Source organism: Lutjanus erythropterus, chromosome 12 (genome assembly GCF_056507025.1).
Source record: "Lutjanus erythropterus isolate fLutEry1 chromosome 12, fLutEry1.hap2, whole genome shotgun sequence".
Taxonomy (NCBI): domain Eukaryota; kingdom Metazoa; phylum Chordata; class Actinopteri; order Lutjaniformes; family Lutjanidae; genus Lutjanus; species Lutjanus erythropterus.
The window spans coordinates 34,657,412-34,679,202 of record NC_139328.1 but is presented as its reverse complement, the minus strand read 5'-3'; the positions used below and the strand labels follow the sequence as shown (position 1 = coordinate 34,679,202).

Here is a 21,791-nt window from a genome sequence, read left to right as displayed (position 1 = left end):
GCTAGTTAGTGGTAAAATGCCAATCTGCAGATAAAGGCTCAGTTTGATTCATTTTAGCAGCTGTCCAAATCTCTCGGGGGGGTGGGGGGGTGGAGTTAAGGCAGACAGCTGATATCAGGACAGATTACAGGGGCATAGTTGATTCTTTTCCTCATTTTTTCTGACAAAACACAGGTAAACACAATAATTTGGCATTAAAAATAGATACAGAGCTAATGTTACCACACAGTCTGAGAAACAGAGAGAAGGGGGGTGAAGAGGAAGGATGAACAATGAGTAACTGAAGTAGTAAAATATGATCATAACAGTAAAATGGTGCCTATTACATTGGGGATCTCAAAGCAAAAAACATTGCAGCAGTCATCGATCAAGCTCTAAACAGTATACATTATATATCTGCCAGCTAATTCATGGTGGGAATCTCAGCTTGCTTAAACGGGAGACGCCTTGACATTTTCGGTTGGAGTCTGCTCTCCACCAGGGACTCTGAATGCCTCGACACGGTCCTGTTAACAGCCTGTTATCATTCATACTTGTCATTTAAAAGAAAGGCCACCAGCGACCCTAACGTAACGGGGCGGCTCGGTACCTTTGGGTTTAAATGAGGATTGTTAAAAATGCTAAAAAGCTGCTTCAAAGCCCAAAATGGTCTCTTTTCCCGCCCCTGGTGAAGAATTAACCAGACCACAACAACATGCCAAGCTTCACCTTAAACAGCCAAAAAAGCTACAGAAACCTAAAGAGCCATATATACACAGAAATGTGCCGATAAATATAGTTAACAAAAAAAAAAAACTTCTCGATTTCCAATCTATTTTCCTTTTTTTTTTTTTTTTTTTTTTAAACGTCTTAACTTCATAATGGCGGCCACTGCTCTCAACGTCCCTTAACGTTTCTTTATCTCTCCTGCTTTTCATTTCTGTCGCTCCAAAAAGGATCCATTTTCACACTCAACAGTTTGGTCTTTTATTCTCTCCCCAGACAATTTAAAACACTTTGTTTTTTTTTTAAGCCACAGCCAGTTTGTAGTGTTCATTAAATACAAATCATCTGCAAGTCAACAAAAAAGGACACAAAGACAAAGAGAGAGAACAAAAAAGCGTGACGAGGAAAAGGGAAAGGAAGCACAAAATAACATAATTTGCACTTTTGTTGTTTTTTTTTTTTTTTATGGACAGAAAATACAGAGTGACTTGAATGCCTCCCACACCTTACACAGCGACATACTGGAATACCTTTATCATCCCTATACACACAGGCACAGCATGAAAACTGACTCAACATGTGGAAACATGTCCTGCTATCGACGTGCTGCGTCATTTTCTTTAAAAACATGTACAGATGTGTGTATAGACACAACACAGCCACACGGTTTATTCCATACAGTCAGTTGTTAAGAGTGTGTTTAATCTCTACCCACAATCCTGCCTCGATCTGGACAAAGTCAGCTCAGTACCGGAGATATCTGTTTTTTTTTTTAATGATTCTGAGGTACTGTAATATCCCATCAACATCCTCATGAATTAAGAGGAGTGTGCAAATGAAGCCACTGGAATAGAAACCTTCACATTCCAGCAAAAATAAAAAGATTAAAATCTATTGATCTAACCCAAAGAAAAAAAAAAAAAAAAAAGGTAAGCTGCAAAGCTTCAGAATTTGGATGCTAAATCTGCGGGTGAAGCTGACTCTGTCCTCGTAAGACTGTAGGAAGTCAGGTTGATTTACGGGGACCCTTAGGTACGGTCAAAAGACAGAGAGAGAGAGAGAGGGAGAGAGACACAGAGAGGGAGGGATGGATGGATGAAAGAATGGAGTGGTAGAGAGAGAGAGAGAGAGAGAGAGAGAGAGAGAGAGAGAGAGAGAGAGAGAGAGAGGGGTTAACAAACTGTTAGTGAGCCTGGACAGTTCTGTAGAAACGCAAGGGAGGGTCAGAGAGGGCGAGGAGGAGGAAGAGGAGGAGGAGGAGGAGGAGGAGGAGGTGTGTTCTGGGGCTTCAGCAGCAGCCCCCTCCAGCCTGTTGGCCTCCCTGGCTACCGGACAGTGTGGAGTTGGTGGTGGGATGCTGGGGTCCAATCTTAATACCATTAGCCTGTGTGGAGACAAAGACACAGAAAACACAAAAGAAATGAGAAATTAGGTTTGGGAAAAATCTAAAACATGTTCCTCAGATTTATCATTATGAAAATACAGATCATGACAGTAACAAAAGTGGCGTTATTTTGCAGACAAATTCTGTCTATTATTAGTCTGTCCTCACTTTCCTGCAATCAGGATAAACTTCCTGATGAAGCCCATGGACCATATAAACCCCATTTATAGCTTCTCATTTAAAAAAAAATAAAAAAATACTTTACTTTTTCTGTGTGGTGTTTCTTGAAATGAAGCTGCTTGTTCAGTAAAACACACTTTTTATTGTGAGCTAATCAGATTTGTCATTACTGAGTTATCAAAAGCAAATGTGTGACATGTGCCTGCTGGTCCCAGAAGTAGTTGACACAAAAAAGACAAGAACATTTTTTCCATATCTTATCTAATCCTATTTTTGTTAAGTGCTCATGTCCAATCAAAATTTAAGAGATTAGAGTTTTAAATAAGACTTGTGTTAGAATATAAAATTAGAAATATTGTTTCCACGTGCTGTGGATCAGTACAGCAGCATACACTTTTAAAAAACTGCAGTATAAAGTGCTTTAAAAAAGAGGCACATGTACAGTCATGGAGTCTGTCCTGCCAGCTAGCCATGTGAATTATGGGAGACAGACTGCTATGACCTGAAAGGTGGGGGTCACATAACTGACAGACACAGGCGAAGGGGTCAGCAGACCAGTTTTTGGTACCTTCACAAGTGAAACACATGTAAAAAGTTTAGCACATAATACAGCTCAAGGCTCAACAATATGATTTGCCCAGGGCAAGTAAAACACCATGTTGGGCTAGTAAATCAAGCCTGACCAGGCAAGCAGTAAAAAAAAGATTTAAACTATAATTTAGCTATTTTGATTAATGATTAATTGATTTAGTAATTTTTCATGCAAAAATAGCAGAAAATGTTGTTTTCAGCCTCTCAAATATGAAGATTTTCCACTTTCTACATCTATTATCATATGAAACTGAATATGTTTGTGTTTTAGACTGACAATATGAAACATTTAAAGACATCACCTTAGACTTTGAAGAACTAGGATGGACTTTTTTTTACTTTCTGTTTCTTATTTTATAGACCCTGCAGCCCTTGATTCAATATGCCAAAGTTAGTCTTTGTTGTTATTTCATAACTGCTAATAAACACGCAATTTAAACAGGGGCAAACAGATATCTGACTTTTTTTTCCCGCGGCTGGGAAAGTGAAACAAATCTTAACACTGAACCCTGTAGCTGTCCTCAGAAAATGAGTAAATCTCACTTACCAGGAAGAAAATCACATTAAAGCTGCTAATCAACCTGCTGTGTAATTATATCACTTCTATTTAGATTGGACAAATGTGATTAGAACAATGCAAAAGCTTCATGTAATTAATATAAAAACAATGATCACTGTCATGTTGCACTATACACAATGCACAGAGGGGGGTAGGTGAACAGGTGGGGGTTCAAACGGGTCCCAACAGCAAATTACTGCCCCTGGGCTGTTTAAAACAACCATGGACAGAGAATTATTTAGGCCGAGGTAATAAATACAGCCTTTTTGGGCTTCTTTTCTCTTCCTGCATATTATTTGACAGGGTTATTCTTAAGTTATTGGTTTGATTTGAACTTACAAAACTCAATAAAACTTAAACTCAGAGTACATTCATCATGACGTGAGGAAAAAACTGAATCATGGCTCTAGCCAAACAAGAAAAAAGGAAAATAGTCACTCGCTAAATGGAAAAAAAACCACAGAGAAGTAAGTGTGTCATTGCTTTCATGGTGAGATTAACATTGCACAGCGCCTGCAGGGGCTCTATTAGATCACATCATAGAGGAAGCAACAGGTGCTGCTGCGTTGAACAAAGGCAAAGGAAACACCAGCAGCAGTGAAGGACACACACGAGCAGAAAATAAGAGAAGAGCGAATAAAAGAAGAGAAAACAGGCAGGTGGGTGGTAGAGAGACACTGCGCTTTCATCTCTCTCTCCCTCTCTCATCCCTCTAACTGGAGCTCTCTCCCTCTCTCCGTTTCATCTGTGTGTGTGTGTAGCACGCTCTCAGCCTTGCTCTCTCCCTCTGTATATATTTATCTCTCTCCTCTCAGTGTAACTCCCCCTCCTACACTCAGTAGCAGTAGTGCCTCTGGGAAACACTGTATGCCTTTAAATCACATTTATTGAGCTAAGGCCATGTGTGTGTGTGAGTGTGTGTGAGTGTTTTCTCATCGTGGCTGCCAACATTTCTGGTGGGGCTTCCCCCTCTCTCTCTCAGCCAGTCAGCTGATGTGGTTTGGCCGGCCGGCCTGCCTTCACTCCGTCTTACTGTTACTAATAACAAAAACACTCAGCGGCTGGCTAACTCCAGTCCTGTCTGACTGACGCTTGGACCTGCTGGCTGGCTGGCTAAAGGGCCAAACACACACACACACAGTTCTGTTTATATCCTACACTGGCTGCCTGAATTCAGGGACGTGTTCACACATGTTTGTTGGCACATACGTTCTGCGTGTACAGGCCCAAATTTGGGCTACATGAAGGTCGTCTGTGTGGACTACGGGACGATTTACGTTGCAATTTACAGCCGGATAAAAGTATTTTCAGGCTTCCTGTAGAAATAAACAGCTAAGGAGGGACTCACTGCTGATATTGATTGGCGTCCATGTATGTAGTGAGGAGAACGGTTTCATTAGCTGACTCCTCCCTGACTGGGAGCTTACGGTGAACACAGCCAGAGCAGAACACAACACACACCCCAAAACCACCAGAGACCAGTTTAACGACAGGAAATACAGTAAGGTGGTTTTCTTTATGGATTTGGCTCCTAACTCTGGGGCTGAGGCCTACTGAGCTAACAGAACATACCAGTTAGCTACTTTATCGAGTCTTGGTCTTGGAGGCTGTGGTCAGTGCTGGTTCAGCCATGATGACTGAGAGGCCGCTGAGGCCGGTTCTGTTGTCTGCTAACAGTAACTAACAGTTACAGTTAGCAGCAGTTGGTTGTTAGCTATTTTATCAACAAGTAAAGCTGTAAATGTGTCTATCTGGTTTGTGCTGTTGTTGTGTTTTTGTACGGTGAACTGCGGCCCCCAGAAACACTTCTTTGGCATCATAAGAAAGAGAGAAAATGCTTCACTGGATTCAAAACGAGTCTATGCCCCAAAGTGGCGCAAATGGCTCCCAAATGACTCATTGTTGGGCCAGATACTGGCATATAGGTGAGTACAGTACTGATTAAAACACTTGAAATTAAATTTTGAGTTCATAAGAACTTTAAGAAGAAAAACAGTAAACAGTAAATCACTACACACTAAAGACCACATTAGCCTAGCTTAGTCTGACTCAAGACCTCTGAATCAAATCAATGTCCGTACCTAAGATTCACATTGAGGCTGTGATAATTCAGCCAGTTAAAGAAATGGATGCCCATCAGAGGTTTGTAATCAGGACAGTGCTAGCTAGCTACATTCATGAGAAATGCCAACAAGAGTGAATATGACTGATGAAGCTGTACATATGTCTTGTAGGTCCACATTTTTCTTTGATCACTGTTAGCAACAGCAGCTAGAGCTGCTTCTGTGCTGACTAAAATAATGTCTGCGGGACACACAAATCACCTGCTATTGATTGCTTAGGGCAAAATTAATTAGTAACAAGTAAGCCAAACTACAAGACATGAACAGGAAGTTAGGCCGAATGAAACAAGTCCAAGAAGATGAGGCTGACTGTCAGGCCAACACTGCCTGTTCTTATCAGAAAAATGATGGAACCTTTTTATCAATAAACTTGCATATTCACACAGTCAAAGTTTTCCCCATGAGTCAAAACCAAAACAGGAAATGCAGGCTAAGATTTGACACTTATTTAGGCTTCAACTGAAGTGACTGGAAACAGAGCAGATATTAGCTGACAGTTGATGAGTAGATGTGGACATGGTCCGGTTCATAATACACAGGATATGTGTGTATCAGGGCGTGTTGCACATGTGCAGTCAGTGCTTGTAGTCCATAGGGTCATACATTTTAGGCTGCACGTGGACATAAACAAAGGTGTTTACACAGACATGGACAAATGATTAACTGTAGCAGATGTCATGTGGACCTTCATGGACACATATACAAATAGTGTTTTGGAATTTAAGCGTCTTTTTCAAGCCAGTTTCAAAACGCATCTTTTTCTCTCCCTATCAGTCCCTGATATCACTGTGTTAATATTTTGTAAAAGCACCCTAAGTGGTCTCTACAATATTGTTGAAATATCAATGGTCAAAAATATTGTGATATGTAATTTTGCCCATATTGCCCAGCCCTGTGTGGAAGTAGCTTGACTAACACTTGCTGACAAGTGCATACTTGCTGACAGGCTCGGTGTCTTGACTCTCCTGCCTGCATAACTGTTCCACTGAGAAGATAACCATCTGGTTGACTGGATAGCTTACTGACTGGCTGGATAGACAGCTTACAGACTGACTGGCTGGCTGAGTGTTTGTTTTCTTGCCGAATGACTGAGACCTTGTGGGATGTGAGGAATTTATGAGCTGGCAAGATGCCGAAAGTGAGAGAGACAGAGAGAGGGAGACAGCGAGAGAGGGAGGAAGACAGAGAGAGAGAGAGAGCTGAGGAGTGAGAAGAGAGTGAGTGGAAAATAAAGCAGGGGAGAGGAGGAACGCAGGGAGTTTTGCTTGGCTGGAGTCAAAGGAAGCAGAGAAGAGGGTTCTTTTTTTCCCTCTTCTTTTTGAGGGGAGAGGGAGCGTGGCAAACCACACACACTGCTGGAAAACCACACTGAGGAGACAGAATGGAGGAAAAGAGGAGAACAAAGACTGGAAGAGAGGAGAGGACAGCCTTAAAACACAGAGAACAAGAATGGAGAGGTTTGAAGAGGAGGGAACAAGGGAGGGAACGGTGCATCTCACCTCATTGTTGATATCAAACACTCCCTCCTGGATCTTCTCATAGATCTCCTTGGCTGTGTTGATGAAAGCCTGAGATAGACACAGGAAGAGAGGACACTCAGTTCAGATTTGTGTGTCGACTGCTCAGCTCTTATGAAAATGTTTTTACAAAAAGCCACACATCATTAGGAATGCAAAACAGATTCAATGCAAGACTCGGATGTTGAAGGGCGCAACAACCAGGCTTTGACTGTTAAACATTCTCGCTAAAACAAGACTTTGCATCACTACAAACCTCTGCAGTATTTAAGATTTTTGAATGTATTTTTCTACTTTCCATGCAAATGATTATGAGTCATGTCAAAATGTTATGAAAAAACGCTGTGGAAGAATCTTAAAACTTGCTGGGGACTGTCATCTAACATCCTCTGTTTTGTTTATTGTCAAAGTTATGGTTGAAAGTGTGAAGTAATCTATTAAATATTTCATATAGGCGTGTCAAATGCTGGCAAGAAGCTCAGACGGATTCCACACTAGTGAGTTGGCTGCTGAACAGCATTACATTCACAACTTGTGTTGACGGAAATACACACCCTGCAGACAGACAATAACAAAACATGGACATCATGAAATACATGTATGGGAGAATTTGTCTTAAAGCCATAATGAGTTCAAATCAATGGCTGCACATGAGGCAAACAAAATGCACTAAAAGACTTGGGAAAATAATGGTGTATAAACACTGGTGGTAATGTAGAGTATCTATCTATGGTCCTAACTTGCAACAAAGTATGAAACAAAATTTGCTTAGCTGTGCTCACTGGGAAAAATGCTAACTGCATGCTAACAAAGCTGATATTTTTAAAGGAGCCGAATCATAATAGCTGAAGAAATAGTTCAATATTCTTGGAAATAAACACATGGGTTCTTATTCTGTGTGTGGTAACAACAGTATGGATCTGTACGTTTATTACAGAGCTGAAGACAGGATGTTTTTAGCTTAGCTTAAAGAATGGAGGCAAGTGGAAACAGCTAGCATGGCTCTATATCTATCTGCATCGCAGCTCATCTAAAGCTCACAAATTAACACCGTGTATCTCGTTTGTTAAAGCCACACTCAAACGGAAAAGTAAAAAACCGTTTCAGTCAGTAGTGTGGTGAAGTTGAGTGCAGTGTATTTGATTTGACCAAAATGTTCTAAAGTATCACTACACAAATGCAGTGTCAGCTAAAAATAAATGCAAAAATACAGAGGGATTCTGTCAGAAATGCTCCCATTAACATGATGTGTATCTGATAAAGTAGATAAAAAATATTAAATGAAGTACTGGTATCTGGGATACAGGTATCACTTCAAGTATACTGGTATTGGTACTGGTGTCATAATCTTTTAAACATGACGCAGTTCTAATAGAGACCAAAGCCAAAACCTGTGATCACTGACTGAACTTCACTGGTTATAAAAAGCCAGAGACACTACACAAGAGTACTTGGTGAATGAATGTACTACTGTCTATTAAGAAATAGTTTCAGAACATCCTTCTAAAACCACATCCTGGTTAGCTGGTTCCCCTTGCCTCCATATGAGACTGATATCAATCTTCTTATCTCACTGTTACAAAGAAGGCAAGTTAAGTGTTATAACCAACCATTACTGGATTTTTGAGGCTGATGGTGATAGATATTTATAATTTATAAAATGTGATAATAAAATGTTGCATCTGAGAGTCATTTTATTTTAACATTAAACAATTTTGATATAGATCCATAAGATTTATTTTTTCCCTTATTTCACTAAGATACTATACACTGATCAGAACATTTTATAGTTTAAATATCAACTTGATGGACAAAATATGTAAAGGTGACACTGTTTTGAAAGTACCTCACACTAAGGTTGTTCCAATACTAGTATCGTAAATGCCTTACATAATCCAGTATCACGGAATATATCAGAAAGAGGACTCCGCTACTTCCTGGCAGCATCCAGGAAACCACATTTTTGTAAACCTCAGCCTGCTCATACAACTATAGCGGTATCATCACATTCATACAGGGTTTGTAATATACATCTATAAAAAACAAGTATACATGTATTTTTTTACAGTACTGATATTGGATCAGTACTTGCTATAAGCCAATTCTCAAGGTCAGGTATTGGAATTGGAAAAAATCTAATTGGATTATCTCTAACTCATATCTAGATAGGCATTTCTGTAATGCACTTTCTTGTTACTTGTTGGCCAACATATCTCATTCTTTATCATTTAATGTATTAATATACATATTTAATGCTGAATATTTGTCATTGTTATGTTGACAAGCCTGAAACTGAGAAATAATCTTTAGGTCTTGGAAATGAGGCTCCCACTTGTGCAGTTGTAGGTGTAAGTTAAAATTCTATCATAAAATCCACTGCTGATTTTTCTATCCCTCTGATCAAATAAAAGCTGCTGTTCTCTCCCTCAGTGATCTCATACTGGTTTATTTTGTCCTGCCTCAGTGTTCTGTTTCAACAGCAAACACATGATGGAAGGAACGTGCTTTAAAATGCTGTTTTGTTGTGTCTTTAAGAGCTCAAGACTCTTAGACTATTTAAAGAAGTCAAATTCTCCACTGATTACCGTCTAAGCCCTCAGCTTTTAGAAGTTTAGGTGATTCGACTGAAGACATTGTTAGAAGATGCAGAAACCTTTCAGAACAGATTTTCTTCAACAGTTGCTACAACAAAAAGATCTGAGCAGAAAACACACATGCAGCTCACTGACAACACCGTGAAGATCAAAGATGTTAGAATAAAGTGGAATTAAGCTCCCTGAGTGACTAGCCTCTGACTGTAGTATCGATGCATTTGTCTCCAGGGACAGTCTCTTAGCGTTTGTGTCTCAAGGGTCTGAAGTGGAGACCAACTGAAATAAACTAGAGATCTAACATCGGCTCAGATCACAAACACTTCAGTCTATGAAGGAACACTGATTCAAACTGCCTCCACGCACACACACAACTCTGTCAGGCCAAACAGAAGTGTGTGGAGTCATTTAAGAACTGAAAATATGTCCTGAACTTCTCTGACACTCAGTCTGAAATAGACTGAGGAGCCCAAGGGTGCTCTCCAGTGCACTCCTGTCCTCTTTCCTTCCTTCAGCACATCACTGCATCCCATGTTCCTTCATGTCTCTCTACACCTCCTTGTCTTGAATTTCTTTAAAATGTTTTAAGCCAAGATGAAATGAAAAAAGTCTCTTTAACTCTTTAAGATCATGTCCCCAGTCATTCTGAGAATCCAATTAACAATACATGCCAAAGAAAATACAAAAAAAATAATTTATTTGTAATTTATATTAAAATCCAATCATGTTTTTCCCTGTAAATATACATACCATACCAAACTATTTCAACCAATAATATCATGACACACACCCATCAATCAATCTTTTAGCATTGCAGAGCTAAGAGGTGTTTACTACCTCACACCTTGTTCATATTCTCCCCAAATATCGTTGTTACGGGTTCGCAAGCTAGAATTGATTTAATTTGAGGAAGTCTTTTTGCAGTGGACTACTTCAGCAACTCGCTACATGGAGCATATTGGGGACTGAGCATCAGTGAACGTTTCCATTCAAAACTTGTACAAAAACACAACTTTATGACTCTATTCACTGATTTAAGTGAGACTAGATCAGATTTTCTGGAGAAAATTATGTCTGGTTTCCCCTCTGATGTCCTCCAGCTATTCAGCTTCCAACTCTGGGTCAAAGTTTCTGCCAACTTAGCGGCTGTTAGCGAGAACACAGACAGACCGAGACTGAACACACCCTTCCAGACCGACAAGGCCACTGATGGAGTTCCCTGATGGAACGATAGCTTTACTTGTTGTTAAAGTAGCAGTCAGCTTGGTTATCCATGCAGTTAAGTTAGCTGACAAGAAAAGCACCACTGTACTGTACTCCCTGGCTTCAAACCTCCAGTGGTTTCAGAGGTGGTATTTGGTCTCAGTCAGCCAGGTTAGTGGACCACTGTAGCTGCAAGGCTGGGGACGGGTCAAAAACATACTTTTCCTCTGGCCTATGGTGCTAATTATCCTTCTATACTGTTTTGGTGTAAGTTAGAGCTATCAGCTATAGAAATGTCTGCCTTCCTACATGACACTGCTCTTAGTAAGGTCTGTGGATTAACTTGAGTAATTGTAAAGAGACACTGTTTTTGAACATTTTTTAAATGTATTTTTTTGGTGTTTTGAGCACCACAAGTTGAGTGCCATTTAGTCTCATTATACTGGAAAGAAGGCAAACATCTCTATAGCCGACATCTCCAAAAACTGCAACTCACACCAAAAAAAAATCTAGATGGATAAACAGCACTACAGGCCAGAGGGAAAATATGTATTTTTGATTTTGGGCTGAGCTGGCCCTATTTTGCTTCTTCAGTGCTATTGGCTACTGTAAACGCCAATCAATATCTTCAACAAGTTCCTCCCTAGCTGCCTGTGTTTACAGGAAACACACAAATATGCTGAAGCAAATAGGACTGTACTTTCTGCTTCCTGTTGACTTTGAGTGAAGGAAAAGCTACAAAAATAGTAACTAGTAGAGCAGATATTTAGGAGGAAATAACTAGTGAAGAAGAGCATGAAGCATTGAAAGCAGTAAAATTAAAAGAAAAAAGAACTAAAACAAGAAGAGAAATGAGAAGAGGCTGAGGAAAGAATCTTAAGGAAGGAAGGATGAAGAAAGGACGGGCAGATGAGACGATGAGAAGATGTTTACAGGAATCTCTCTCTATCTCTCTCTCTCTCTAAGGACCATCCCATCAACCCGGTGTCCACCCACAGACCCTGACGACAAACCCAGCACACTGATTGGCTGCCGGATGTCGCTGAGGGGAGGCAGGGTGGAGGTTATGAATATGTATGAACTATAACTGGTTGATATACTGCTGGAGAGAGAAAGGGAGATGATGGAGAAGAGGGAGGAGGGGAGGAAGGAACCAACGGAGGAGGGGAAGGAAGAAATGAATGGAAGACATGGAGGAGAAAAAAGGGGGAGGAAGACACGGAGGAGGAGGAGGGAGGAGTAAGAAACGCATGGAGAGCGGGAGGGGGGAGGTGACGGAGGATGGGAGGGAGGTAAAGAGCAAATGATGGACGTCAAGGGATGAGGAGGGATGGAGCGAAGAGAGATGAAGGGAAGGGAGGAGAGGAGCGGTATCAGGAGGATTCAGAGGACACTAATGAGACAAATTAATCATACCACACACACACACAGACACACACACACACACACACAGACACACACACACACACACACACACACACACACACACACACACACCCCTCCCCCCTCATCTTAACCCCACAGAGAGCTCTACTCGACAGTAGTGTGGGTGTGTGTGTTTGCATGATATAGGCCAGGCAGGAGAGGGTAGAAAAAAAATCAATGTAAACAAACACACACTCACACACACACACACATATATTCGCTGCAGTGCCCCTGGCTGGCATGCTGTGCAGTGTAGGATGGGATTATTTATGTGATTGGATAAGTGAGAAAGGGGTCCCCGAGGACAACGCCATGCATTCATTACACTCAACAACACCAGGGGTGTGTCTCTGCGAGGGGCGGGGCAGTGAGCTCAGTGCAGCTAACTAACTGTGCTTCATGATGCTAATGTGAGAAAGGTGAGGTTAGGCTCCAGCACGGTGATCCATGATGCCATGAACAGTCAAGTCAACTGGAGCTTTGCTCTAACTGTCATAGTTCCGCTGGACTTCAAATATATAAGACAGTGATTTGATTTTTATCAGTCATCACAACTCTGGTTACCATTTATCAGTTCCTCAGGATTTCACTGCAGCTTTTCTTCACAATTGTGATGCATGTTGCAATTTTTTTGTCTTGCAACATGCATGCAAAATAATAAAATATAATACTTATAAAAAAACATTAATTAAGAAGTACATGCATGATGTCAAATTTGCAGAAAAGTTGCAGAGTTTGGACAGCATTCCAAGACCGGACAGAATTCAGAGGGATTAGCTGAATTTGAGTGAACTGTTGCGATTGCAACATCGCAACTTCCTGATTAAATTCTGCATTTATAACACACACAGCAAGCTTCTGTTTTCTGATTTTGGGCTGATGTTGTTATTGTGTTTGTTGTTGTTGTTGGTTTATCATTCAGTTTCCACAATAACAGAGAGCATCTCTGTGGTGGTGATAAGGCAGGCAGAGATGTAGCTACCACTGCGGACACCAAGGTCAGGTCCTCGGTGTTGTCTCTAATTAGGGGTTTTAGCAACTTGAAGAGGAGTTTCCCATCTACAGTTTTTTTTTGTTTTTGGAATTGTTTTCCTGTGAATCAACCGTGGGAATGGCTGACAACACCATCACTAATAAAAAAACGACCATATATATTGGATGTAAATACATCAAATGAGTATCATGGAAAATCCTGACCATTAATAATACTGTAACTGGGGTCAGATGTCATGAACAAAAACTTAGTTCTAAGGTTATAACTTTAAAATTTAGGATTTTTTAAGGCTGATCTCTTTTTTTTAAGTGGGGTTGTATGAAAACAACCTTTTAAAACAGACACATACTAACACAAACTAACCAATCCAGGCAGCAGTAGACTAACAATTCCTGTCTTCTGCAAAATAAAACAACCGTTTTAGTCCAAGGAGTCTGGATGCTTTGGAAAGAGCAATATTTGGCTTCTAGAACAGTGGTTTCCCATCGCAAAAGGCTGTCTGACAGCAAGATAAAGCAGAGAAAATACTCTGAACATGTTCTACTGCTGACTCTGTCAACAGCACTACATTGCTTAACCTCCAACACTACGGACTACGGAAAAGTACCTCATACAACCCCACTTTCAACAATCCAAACTAGTGTTCATTTAATGCAACATAAATGGTATATAAATAATATATATTTGCCTTGAATTTCTATTACTACATTTACATCTACTAACAGTAAAACTACTAATAGTTAACACTAATAAAACGAACAAAAGCAACATAATTATGCCAGTGGGGGTACACTGGTACAGACTCTAATGAAAAAACACTCATTAGAATGAGAGACTCCTCTCCTGTGTGCTATTGAACATTTCTATTACAATAAATATGTATTAAGTCTAATTGCATCATATCAGAGGTGGATGACACTAATTAGACTAAATGTGATTTGTAAATCACAGCTGATATGAGCCAATATATGGGTGCAACCATAGTATTGCAGCCTGCTGAAGGCGTTGGTGATAGTAAACACATCCTGTTTGCATTGTGTTCCAAACAAATAGAGGACTAACTTCCGCTACAGATGTCAACACGCAGCACTGATATCTGTGAAACAGCAGATGATGTGTGTGAAATTCTAATGAGGCCCTTCTACCAGGATAAGATTTATATGTGAAGAAGGAGCTGTAGCATCAGTGTTGACCTGCAGGGAGTAGCATATCTTTCAGACAGGTGGAGTTTAGAGCATTCTGGGAGGTTAAGGTAAACTGTCAATTAGTGAAAGGATAAAAAACACTTTCGTGAAATGTTCTGGAAACTCACTTATCATGCTATATGATAATAACAAAAAATGGCACTTCCAAATATAGCCTGAATCAAAGGGTAAATCCTTGTGCATGTACTGTGAGTGTGTGTGTGTGTTCTCTCTCTCTCTCTCTGTGTGTGTGTGTGTGTGTGTGTGTGTGTGTGTGTGTGTGTGTGATTACCTCCTCTACATTAGAGGCAGTCTTGGCTGAGGTCTCCATGAATATGAGGCCGTGTTCTCTGGCAAATGCTTCACCTTCCTCCTTCTTCACCTCTCTCCTCGACTCCAGGTCACTAAAATCACACACAAACACACACATTAACACAATGATATATTTTGCTTTCAATCAGGAAAAAAATGGTTACCTTTAAGGAGCAACATGTAAGAATTTCAGTTTAAAACATTAAACAATTAACTAAAATGATAAGGTGAGCATTGGCTGGTCCAGTCTCGTAAAACTCCTTTATTTCTCAAGAGGTATCAGTATAGCTCAGGCCTCTGGAGATGGGCGCTGACTTGTGCAGAGCCTCCCTCTCACGCCTCCATTTCCCTCTGTGTCCCCTCTGCCCCGGGCCTGAAAAATTATTTGTCCCAGCAGCCAGTGGTATAAACATCAACCCTCCCCCGGTGATCTGAGCTCCCAGTCTGGGCAGGCTCGCTAGCTGCATGGCTAACTGAACTAACAGCAGCTGTAGGTGTGATATGCTGCCCAAAATTTGTTTGAAGTATGAATTGGATAGTTCGTGATTTCTTAAATATTTATGCTATTTTCAGCTTCTTAAATATAAAAAACATCACCTTCGACTGAAAAACTGTGATGACATTTTCACTATTTTCTGTCATTTTATAGACTTTGCAGCTCTAGATTTAACATGGCAATCAACTTTAATATTTGTTGCCATTTGACTTCCTCTAAAAAAAATAAATAAATTTGTACAGGGGCAAGTAAAAACTGACTTCAGGCAAGTAGATTTCTGGCCCACTTGCCAGACATGGCAAGAGAAAAAAAAAAGACATTAACATTGATCCCTAGAGTTTTCAATTAAAGTAAATTTAGTTTTAATGTGTTTGTAATTGTATCAACAACAGTACTCTGAATGCAATGACTTGTAATATTTTTCTTACATAACACTGTTACATAAAGACGGGTGTCGCGTGAGCCACCAGTGTTATTAACCAGCTTCAGTTTGTGGCAGAAGTAACTTCCTGATTTAAAATTGATGATAGTGTCCAGATACCGCCACAGAATTAGTTTCACGATGGCTGCAGTTCCATCAACAGCTCTCTTTTGACGTAACTTTATCTTACACAATGCTTTGTTATGTAACCGGTACACAGTGTGCCAAAAGTACTATGAATAACTAACACAGGTTTGTTACAGAGTTCCTCTTTTAAATCTGACTAAATTATGTATTTAAAATAACTCAGAGTGGAGCCGTTTGATTTGTTTAAATTTTGAATATGAGCGACAGTGTGAGGTTAGGACCAGGCCCAGCCTTGACAGCATCCCAGCCTGCTTGGACAAATATTAAACAAACACCAGTGCTGGCTGCCACATACTGTTGATGGGCCAGTCTCATGTAGGACAGGATGTAACCACCACTGTGCAATGTGTCTCGCCGCAAAGAGGATCTTACCTCTTGTTGCCAATAAGCATGATGACCATATTGGAGTTGGAATGTTGGCGAGCGTCCTCTAACCAGGTCGTCAAGTGGTTGAAGGTGTCCCTTCTGTCAAAGCAAGCACAGAATTCAAATTGATAAAACAAAAAATATTAGAGAAAACGCACATCATCTCTGCCTTTAAGAGACCTTTACAGTACACACATTATAGCTGCAACAATTAACTAACTGATAATATTTGATTGCTAAAATGATCACAAACTACTTTGATAATCAATAAACTGTTTTGAGTCATTTTATAATTTAAGAAAAAGTCCACACTCTCTGATTTCAGCTTGCCGAATGTGAATGTGTTCTGGTCTCTTTACTCCTTTGTGACAGTAAACTGTATATCTTCAGGTTGTGAACAAAACATGTGACAACGTCACCAAGAGTTTTGAGAAACAGTGATCAACATTTTTCACCATTTTCTGACATTTTATAGAGCAAACAACTAATCGATTAATCAAGAAAGTAATCGGCAGATTAATCGATTATGATTGATGCCAAACTTGACTGTCTCTTGTAAAATAACAATAGATGTCCTGGTCGCTTCCTCTTGAAATGTTTCCAACTATTTAAGCTTACAGAAACACCTCATCTTGCCTGTTCCTCCACCTATCATGGGAATTTGGATTTGACAAGTCTGTTACTCTCTAAGTGGCATAACAGCTATTTTTATTTGAATGCTCCTCCCTTGGTGGATCTGAACAAAAGACTGAAAAAAAGACTTCCACTTCTGTAAAATGATAATATTTTTGGCTTCAGTAACAATTGCTTTGGTTTTGATGTAGACAAATACAGATGTGAATGTGTTTGTAGGCAGTTGAGCAATCAAATCTTCACGTCATATAACTGAACAAGTGTTAATAGTTGAATTCTTTGGCATTTTCTGTTTTTATTTGCGAGTCAACATTAGCAACATGTCAGGATACAATCCAAGATGTTTCAGTTCATGGTTGAGTTTTATATAATCCAATATACTGTATGATACAGCCAACAGGGTGACAACTAATGCACAACAATTGTGGCTTGTGCAGGAATATAAAAATACACCCATGGGGCTAAAAATAACACTTGGAAGCAGGGCAGCTGGCACTAACAGACTCTAGGCTATAAGCTACTGATATCATGAACCTTTCCCACTTTATAACACCATTATCTGGAAAGTTTTCAGTAATGAGAATCAGCATTGGCCTTTTGTTCTAGTTTACAGTCCTCAAGCACAAGTTGTAATGTCAACTGTCCCCAACAATACTCATTAAAATGAACTAGTCAAGTGAGTGCATTTGCAGATTAGGTTTGAGCTAAGAAACCCAGGATCCTTCTTCTGGAGAACAAGAATATCTACAGAAAATTTAGCGACATCAGGAAATACATTTTTTGACCTAAAGGAAGCTGGTGAAGGGGAAATTCTGACCTTATGGCAGAGCTGGGCAAAAGGTCACAAGGTGATGAAAATCATTAAGAATCAACCTCTGGGGAGCATGAAGATCAATACTAAATTTCTTGTTAATCTAGCCAGTAGCTGTCAATATATTTTGCTCTGGATCATGGCCTTTCAATGGATGGAGACACTGATCTGCTGCTAGTGGGTTTGGGAATACAGGCAGCTGATACCCAATTTACACTTAATCATTCATGTGTCTTGGTAGATCAGAGAGCTATCCAATCACAAAGGAGTTAAGTGTAAATGCATACGAGATGCATACCACCTCCTTCATTTATACCTTTTTAACAAGATTCAGACGTAATATTTACTCTGTGTATAGTTTAACTACATCAGTGAGTCTATGGAAATAGCAAACTCATTTTCTGAATGCATGCCGCCCTTTTTCCTCTGATGTCACGCTCAGGGTGAGAACCTCAAATGCTGTTTAAAGGGTCACTTCGTAGTGCTGTGTTCCAGGTTGCAAGTATGGTTACCAGAATTTTAAATTATGGTATTTCAAAAAAACAAAAACAATAACTCAATACCTCTTTCAATACCATGGCAAAAAGAGGAAAAAAGTCCTAGGTACATAAAATAGGATATTTTTCTTCTGTTTTTAAAATGAATAATGTGCACACAGTGCAGGTATGTCATCTCAATGCAGGGAATATGCAAAATATTATCATTTCACCGCTTCCTGACTGATCAGCAGCTGAAAAGACAATGGAGAATGAAATTCCAAAGGGACATTGGGACATATTTCAAGGTTAAACAACATATTTGATAACCCATTAGTTACCATTAAACAAAAACTAACGTAAGCATTTGACCACTTCCTTGCTAACATTACAGGTAAATATACTACATGTAATCAAGGTCAGTCTCCTCTGTCCTTGTGATAATGCCAACTAAAATGACACTCAAATCAGCCTGTTGTTCTCTGTCTTATTAAAGCAACAGAGAAAAATGGCTCCAGCCATATCTACACATATGATCAAATCCTTGTCTCACATGCTAAATTCTAATGCTTTGGGTGATCCTCCGACTCATCCTCTAGAAGCATCAGCAAGTCAAGTTTAACATCAGAAAGTTAGCATCATTATTGTTAGCACACTGATGTTAACATTTACTTCAATGCAACTTTGTGCTTAAGTGCTGCCTCACAGAGCAACAGGATTACTAAAAACTCAAAAACATCATGCTAATTTACAATATTTGCCCTTTCACAATATGCTAACAACTTGCCAGTGGTTACTTCACATAGTTAGGAAAGTGGTGCTAGTAATAGGACAGGCTGAACTATGGGTAATTTGAGAAGGCTCACACCAAAAAAAATCTGGAAGGAACTAAACGGCACTAAAAGCAAGAGGAAAAATGTGTATTTTTGATTATGGGGTGAGCTGTCCCTTTAAGCTTTTGTCAGGACACATGTGGTCTTATCATCGTTTCTCAACCCAGCATCCAACGTTACCTTGTGATGTCATAGACTAGCAGTGCTCCTGCTGCTCCTCTGTAGTAAGACCTGGTGATGGACCGGAACGACTCCTGACCAGCCTACAGAGACACATACATATATTAATACACAGAAATTGGAATTTGAATAATTGAAATGAGCACAGACAACTGCTGATCCTTTGGTTTTCTAACAGCCCCTGGTCGAGCTGTAGTCTGACTCACAGACTTCATCTTTCAGTTTAACAGGTCATCCCTGCAACAGTCCTGGCTATCTATGAGTCTGTTTAGTCTGTACCAGTCCTGATTCTCTAAAAGAGTCTGCCTCCTGGTTTTCAGTCTGCGAGAAGGACAGGACAGAGCAGAGCTTGTAATTGGATACAATGGAGTTCTCTCTTTCTTTCTCCATCTATCTGCCACAATCCCTTTCTTTCTCTCTGCTTGTGTGTCAAACTTACAGTTTCCCTGTTTATGAACAACATGGAATAAACCTGTAGCATCAACTGTCATATATGCAGTGTGTTCACCTCGTTCATTCACTCCCCCTTTAAGAATTAGGCCTAACCCTCATTGTCTCACCTCCACTGTCTCTACCTTCCATCACTCATCTTTTCATTATTCCTCTATGAATCCCCGGGCCTCCCCTCTTTCCATCACTCCTTTCAGCATCTAGCGCTCTTACCACCACCCCCCCGCCATGTCTATTCATCCTCTGTCTCTGTCCGATGTACAGTAACAATGTTGTCTGTGTTTCGTCCTGGCCGGAGTAGAAAACAAAACAGCACTCTATCCTAGCAGCTGCAGCTCCGCTCTGCTCTGACCTCATCTGAAAAACCAGACAGTCAGTAACACAGTCAGTTGGTGAATCATTCAGCAAGTCAGAGGACTGGGCTTGGTTTGGGCCAGGTTTGTCACCCAGGAGTCTGCTGGTCAATGAAGCAGCTTGTCAACAAGTCAGAGAACTAGTCAGTTGTTGAACCAGTTAGCTGGTCAGCTAGAACCCCATTCAGTCAGTCAGTGAGCCAAACAGCCACTTAGACGGCCTCTGGAGTAGTCAGTCAGGGAGCAGTCAACCAGTCAGTAATGCTATTAGTGAATAAATGATAAATAAGGGTGAAAGAGAGGGAACACTGTGTCTGTCTGCCATCTGGCCTACGTGCTTGTGTGCAGAAGCACACATACATGCACACACACTCATTCATATGGTGCAGCCTACACAATGATCCCACTGCTTTTTCCAGCCATTTGGCGATGGTGGAGTTTTGTACAAGCCCAGTAAAAATCAGCGAGCCCTGCTGGTCTTATTTTTGACCATCTCATCAAGGACTTTAACAGCTGGACAACCAGGTGGAGACAGTTTACTAGCTGGTAGGACGGAGAACCTGCAGTAGTTTTGGGGAGCACGACTGACAGCATCACTGTCCAGGGCCTTTTTCTTGTCACTGCTCCGCTCATGTACAGAGCAGTGTTTCTTTCATGGAGCGTTAACTCCACCTGCTGGCCAACTTGTTAACTGCATGTACAAGAATCCCAGTATTCAGTCTATTCCATCATTTTCCAGGTCTGCCCCTAGGCCTGCAACAGTAACTGCTCTGTTTGACACCATTTTATGCCACAATATAATGACAATATAGTAGCATTATAATGCAAGTACAGATTTTCAAAGAACAATGAAATTTTAATTATTAAGAATAATCACACATTATTGGAAAGTGAAAAAAAAAATTAAATGTTTTTTTTACTGTCATCTGATTGTAACTGACACTGTATGCTTGATCCAACTTATTTGCTCATGAAAGTAACACAGCACCTGAACTTTACTGAGTCATGTATTGTGTATTTGTATGTGCACTGTAGCAGTTACCAGAAACATTTTACACAAGTGAACACATTAAATGCAACTACCACAAGTGTGGGCATCATGACAGGCCCTATATTTTCTTAACAACTTTTTCTTGACCTGAATGCAAAATGTGATAAGCCCAAGGGAAGATTCAACACAGAAGAGGAGGTGGGGAAAGAAAGGCGCAATGAGAGGTTGTTAATTAAAGATTCGTTTTTATATGAATCACCCATTCTTGAGAATTGGGACAAATCATGTCCCACCCCCCAAAAAACCCGTTAAATTTTTTGGTGAAAATGTATCCCTCAAGGATTTTTATATATGAAATGTAAGTAATTTATGAATTGTTTTGGTCTGCTTTAATGTTATTTATTTGCAGACTTGCTCTGTGCCATTAAACACCCTGGTCCCAGACAAGGATTCAAAATCTTCAACTAACAATACCTACTGATAGCAGAGGTGTTAAAATGTGCTATTATAATTACCTTTGAAAATGATAATGATAATGATTACAATGATGATTTGATCAGGAAAAAAAGTAGGACCCCTGTCTCACCTCCTGGTGTAAAAAAAAGTCAAGAATCCTGCACAAGCACTGGAAACTCAATTTCATGAAATAATATTAGGATCAGATGTGTCTCAACCATAACATGTCTGAAGAGTGAAAATCAAAACCCCCTCAAACTACAGTTTTGTGCCAGTTTTCAAGAATGAGTGAAATATTCACCATGATAATTATGAATCAAATATGTTATTTATCAAATATGAATAAATACTAAAAGGTTCCATTTCTCTCTTCAACTGGGTTTTATCAAAACACTGGCCTGTTTTGTTCT

At 40.0% G+C, this 21,791-nt stretch overlaps 1 protein-coding gene across 1 annotated transcript in view; it reads right to left on the bottom strand.

Annotated features, from left to right (window-relative positions):
• Positions 1 to 941: 941 nt before the first annotated feature.
• The window catches only part of rab2a (RAB2A, member RAS oncogene family), a 37,061-nt gene continuing 16,211 nt past the window's right edge, over positions 942 to 21,791 (bottom strand). Inside the window, exons 4-8 of the mRNA XM_084732241.1 lie at positions 19,132 to 19,214; positions 16,205 to 16,297; positions 14,749 to 14,860; positions 7,042 to 7,110; positions 942 to 2,089 (exon numbers count right to left, since the gene is read on the bottom strand). Coding sequence (XP_084588367.1) covers positions 1,994 to 2,089; positions 7,042 to 7,110; positions 14,749 to 14,860; positions 16,205 to 16,297; positions 19,132 to 19,214 — 453 coding nt within the window. The 3' untranslated portion in view covers positions 942 to 1,993. The remainder of the gene's footprint in view (positions 2,090 to 7,041; positions 7,111 to 14,748; positions 14,861 to 16,204; positions 16,298 to 19,131; positions 19,215 to 21,791) is intronic.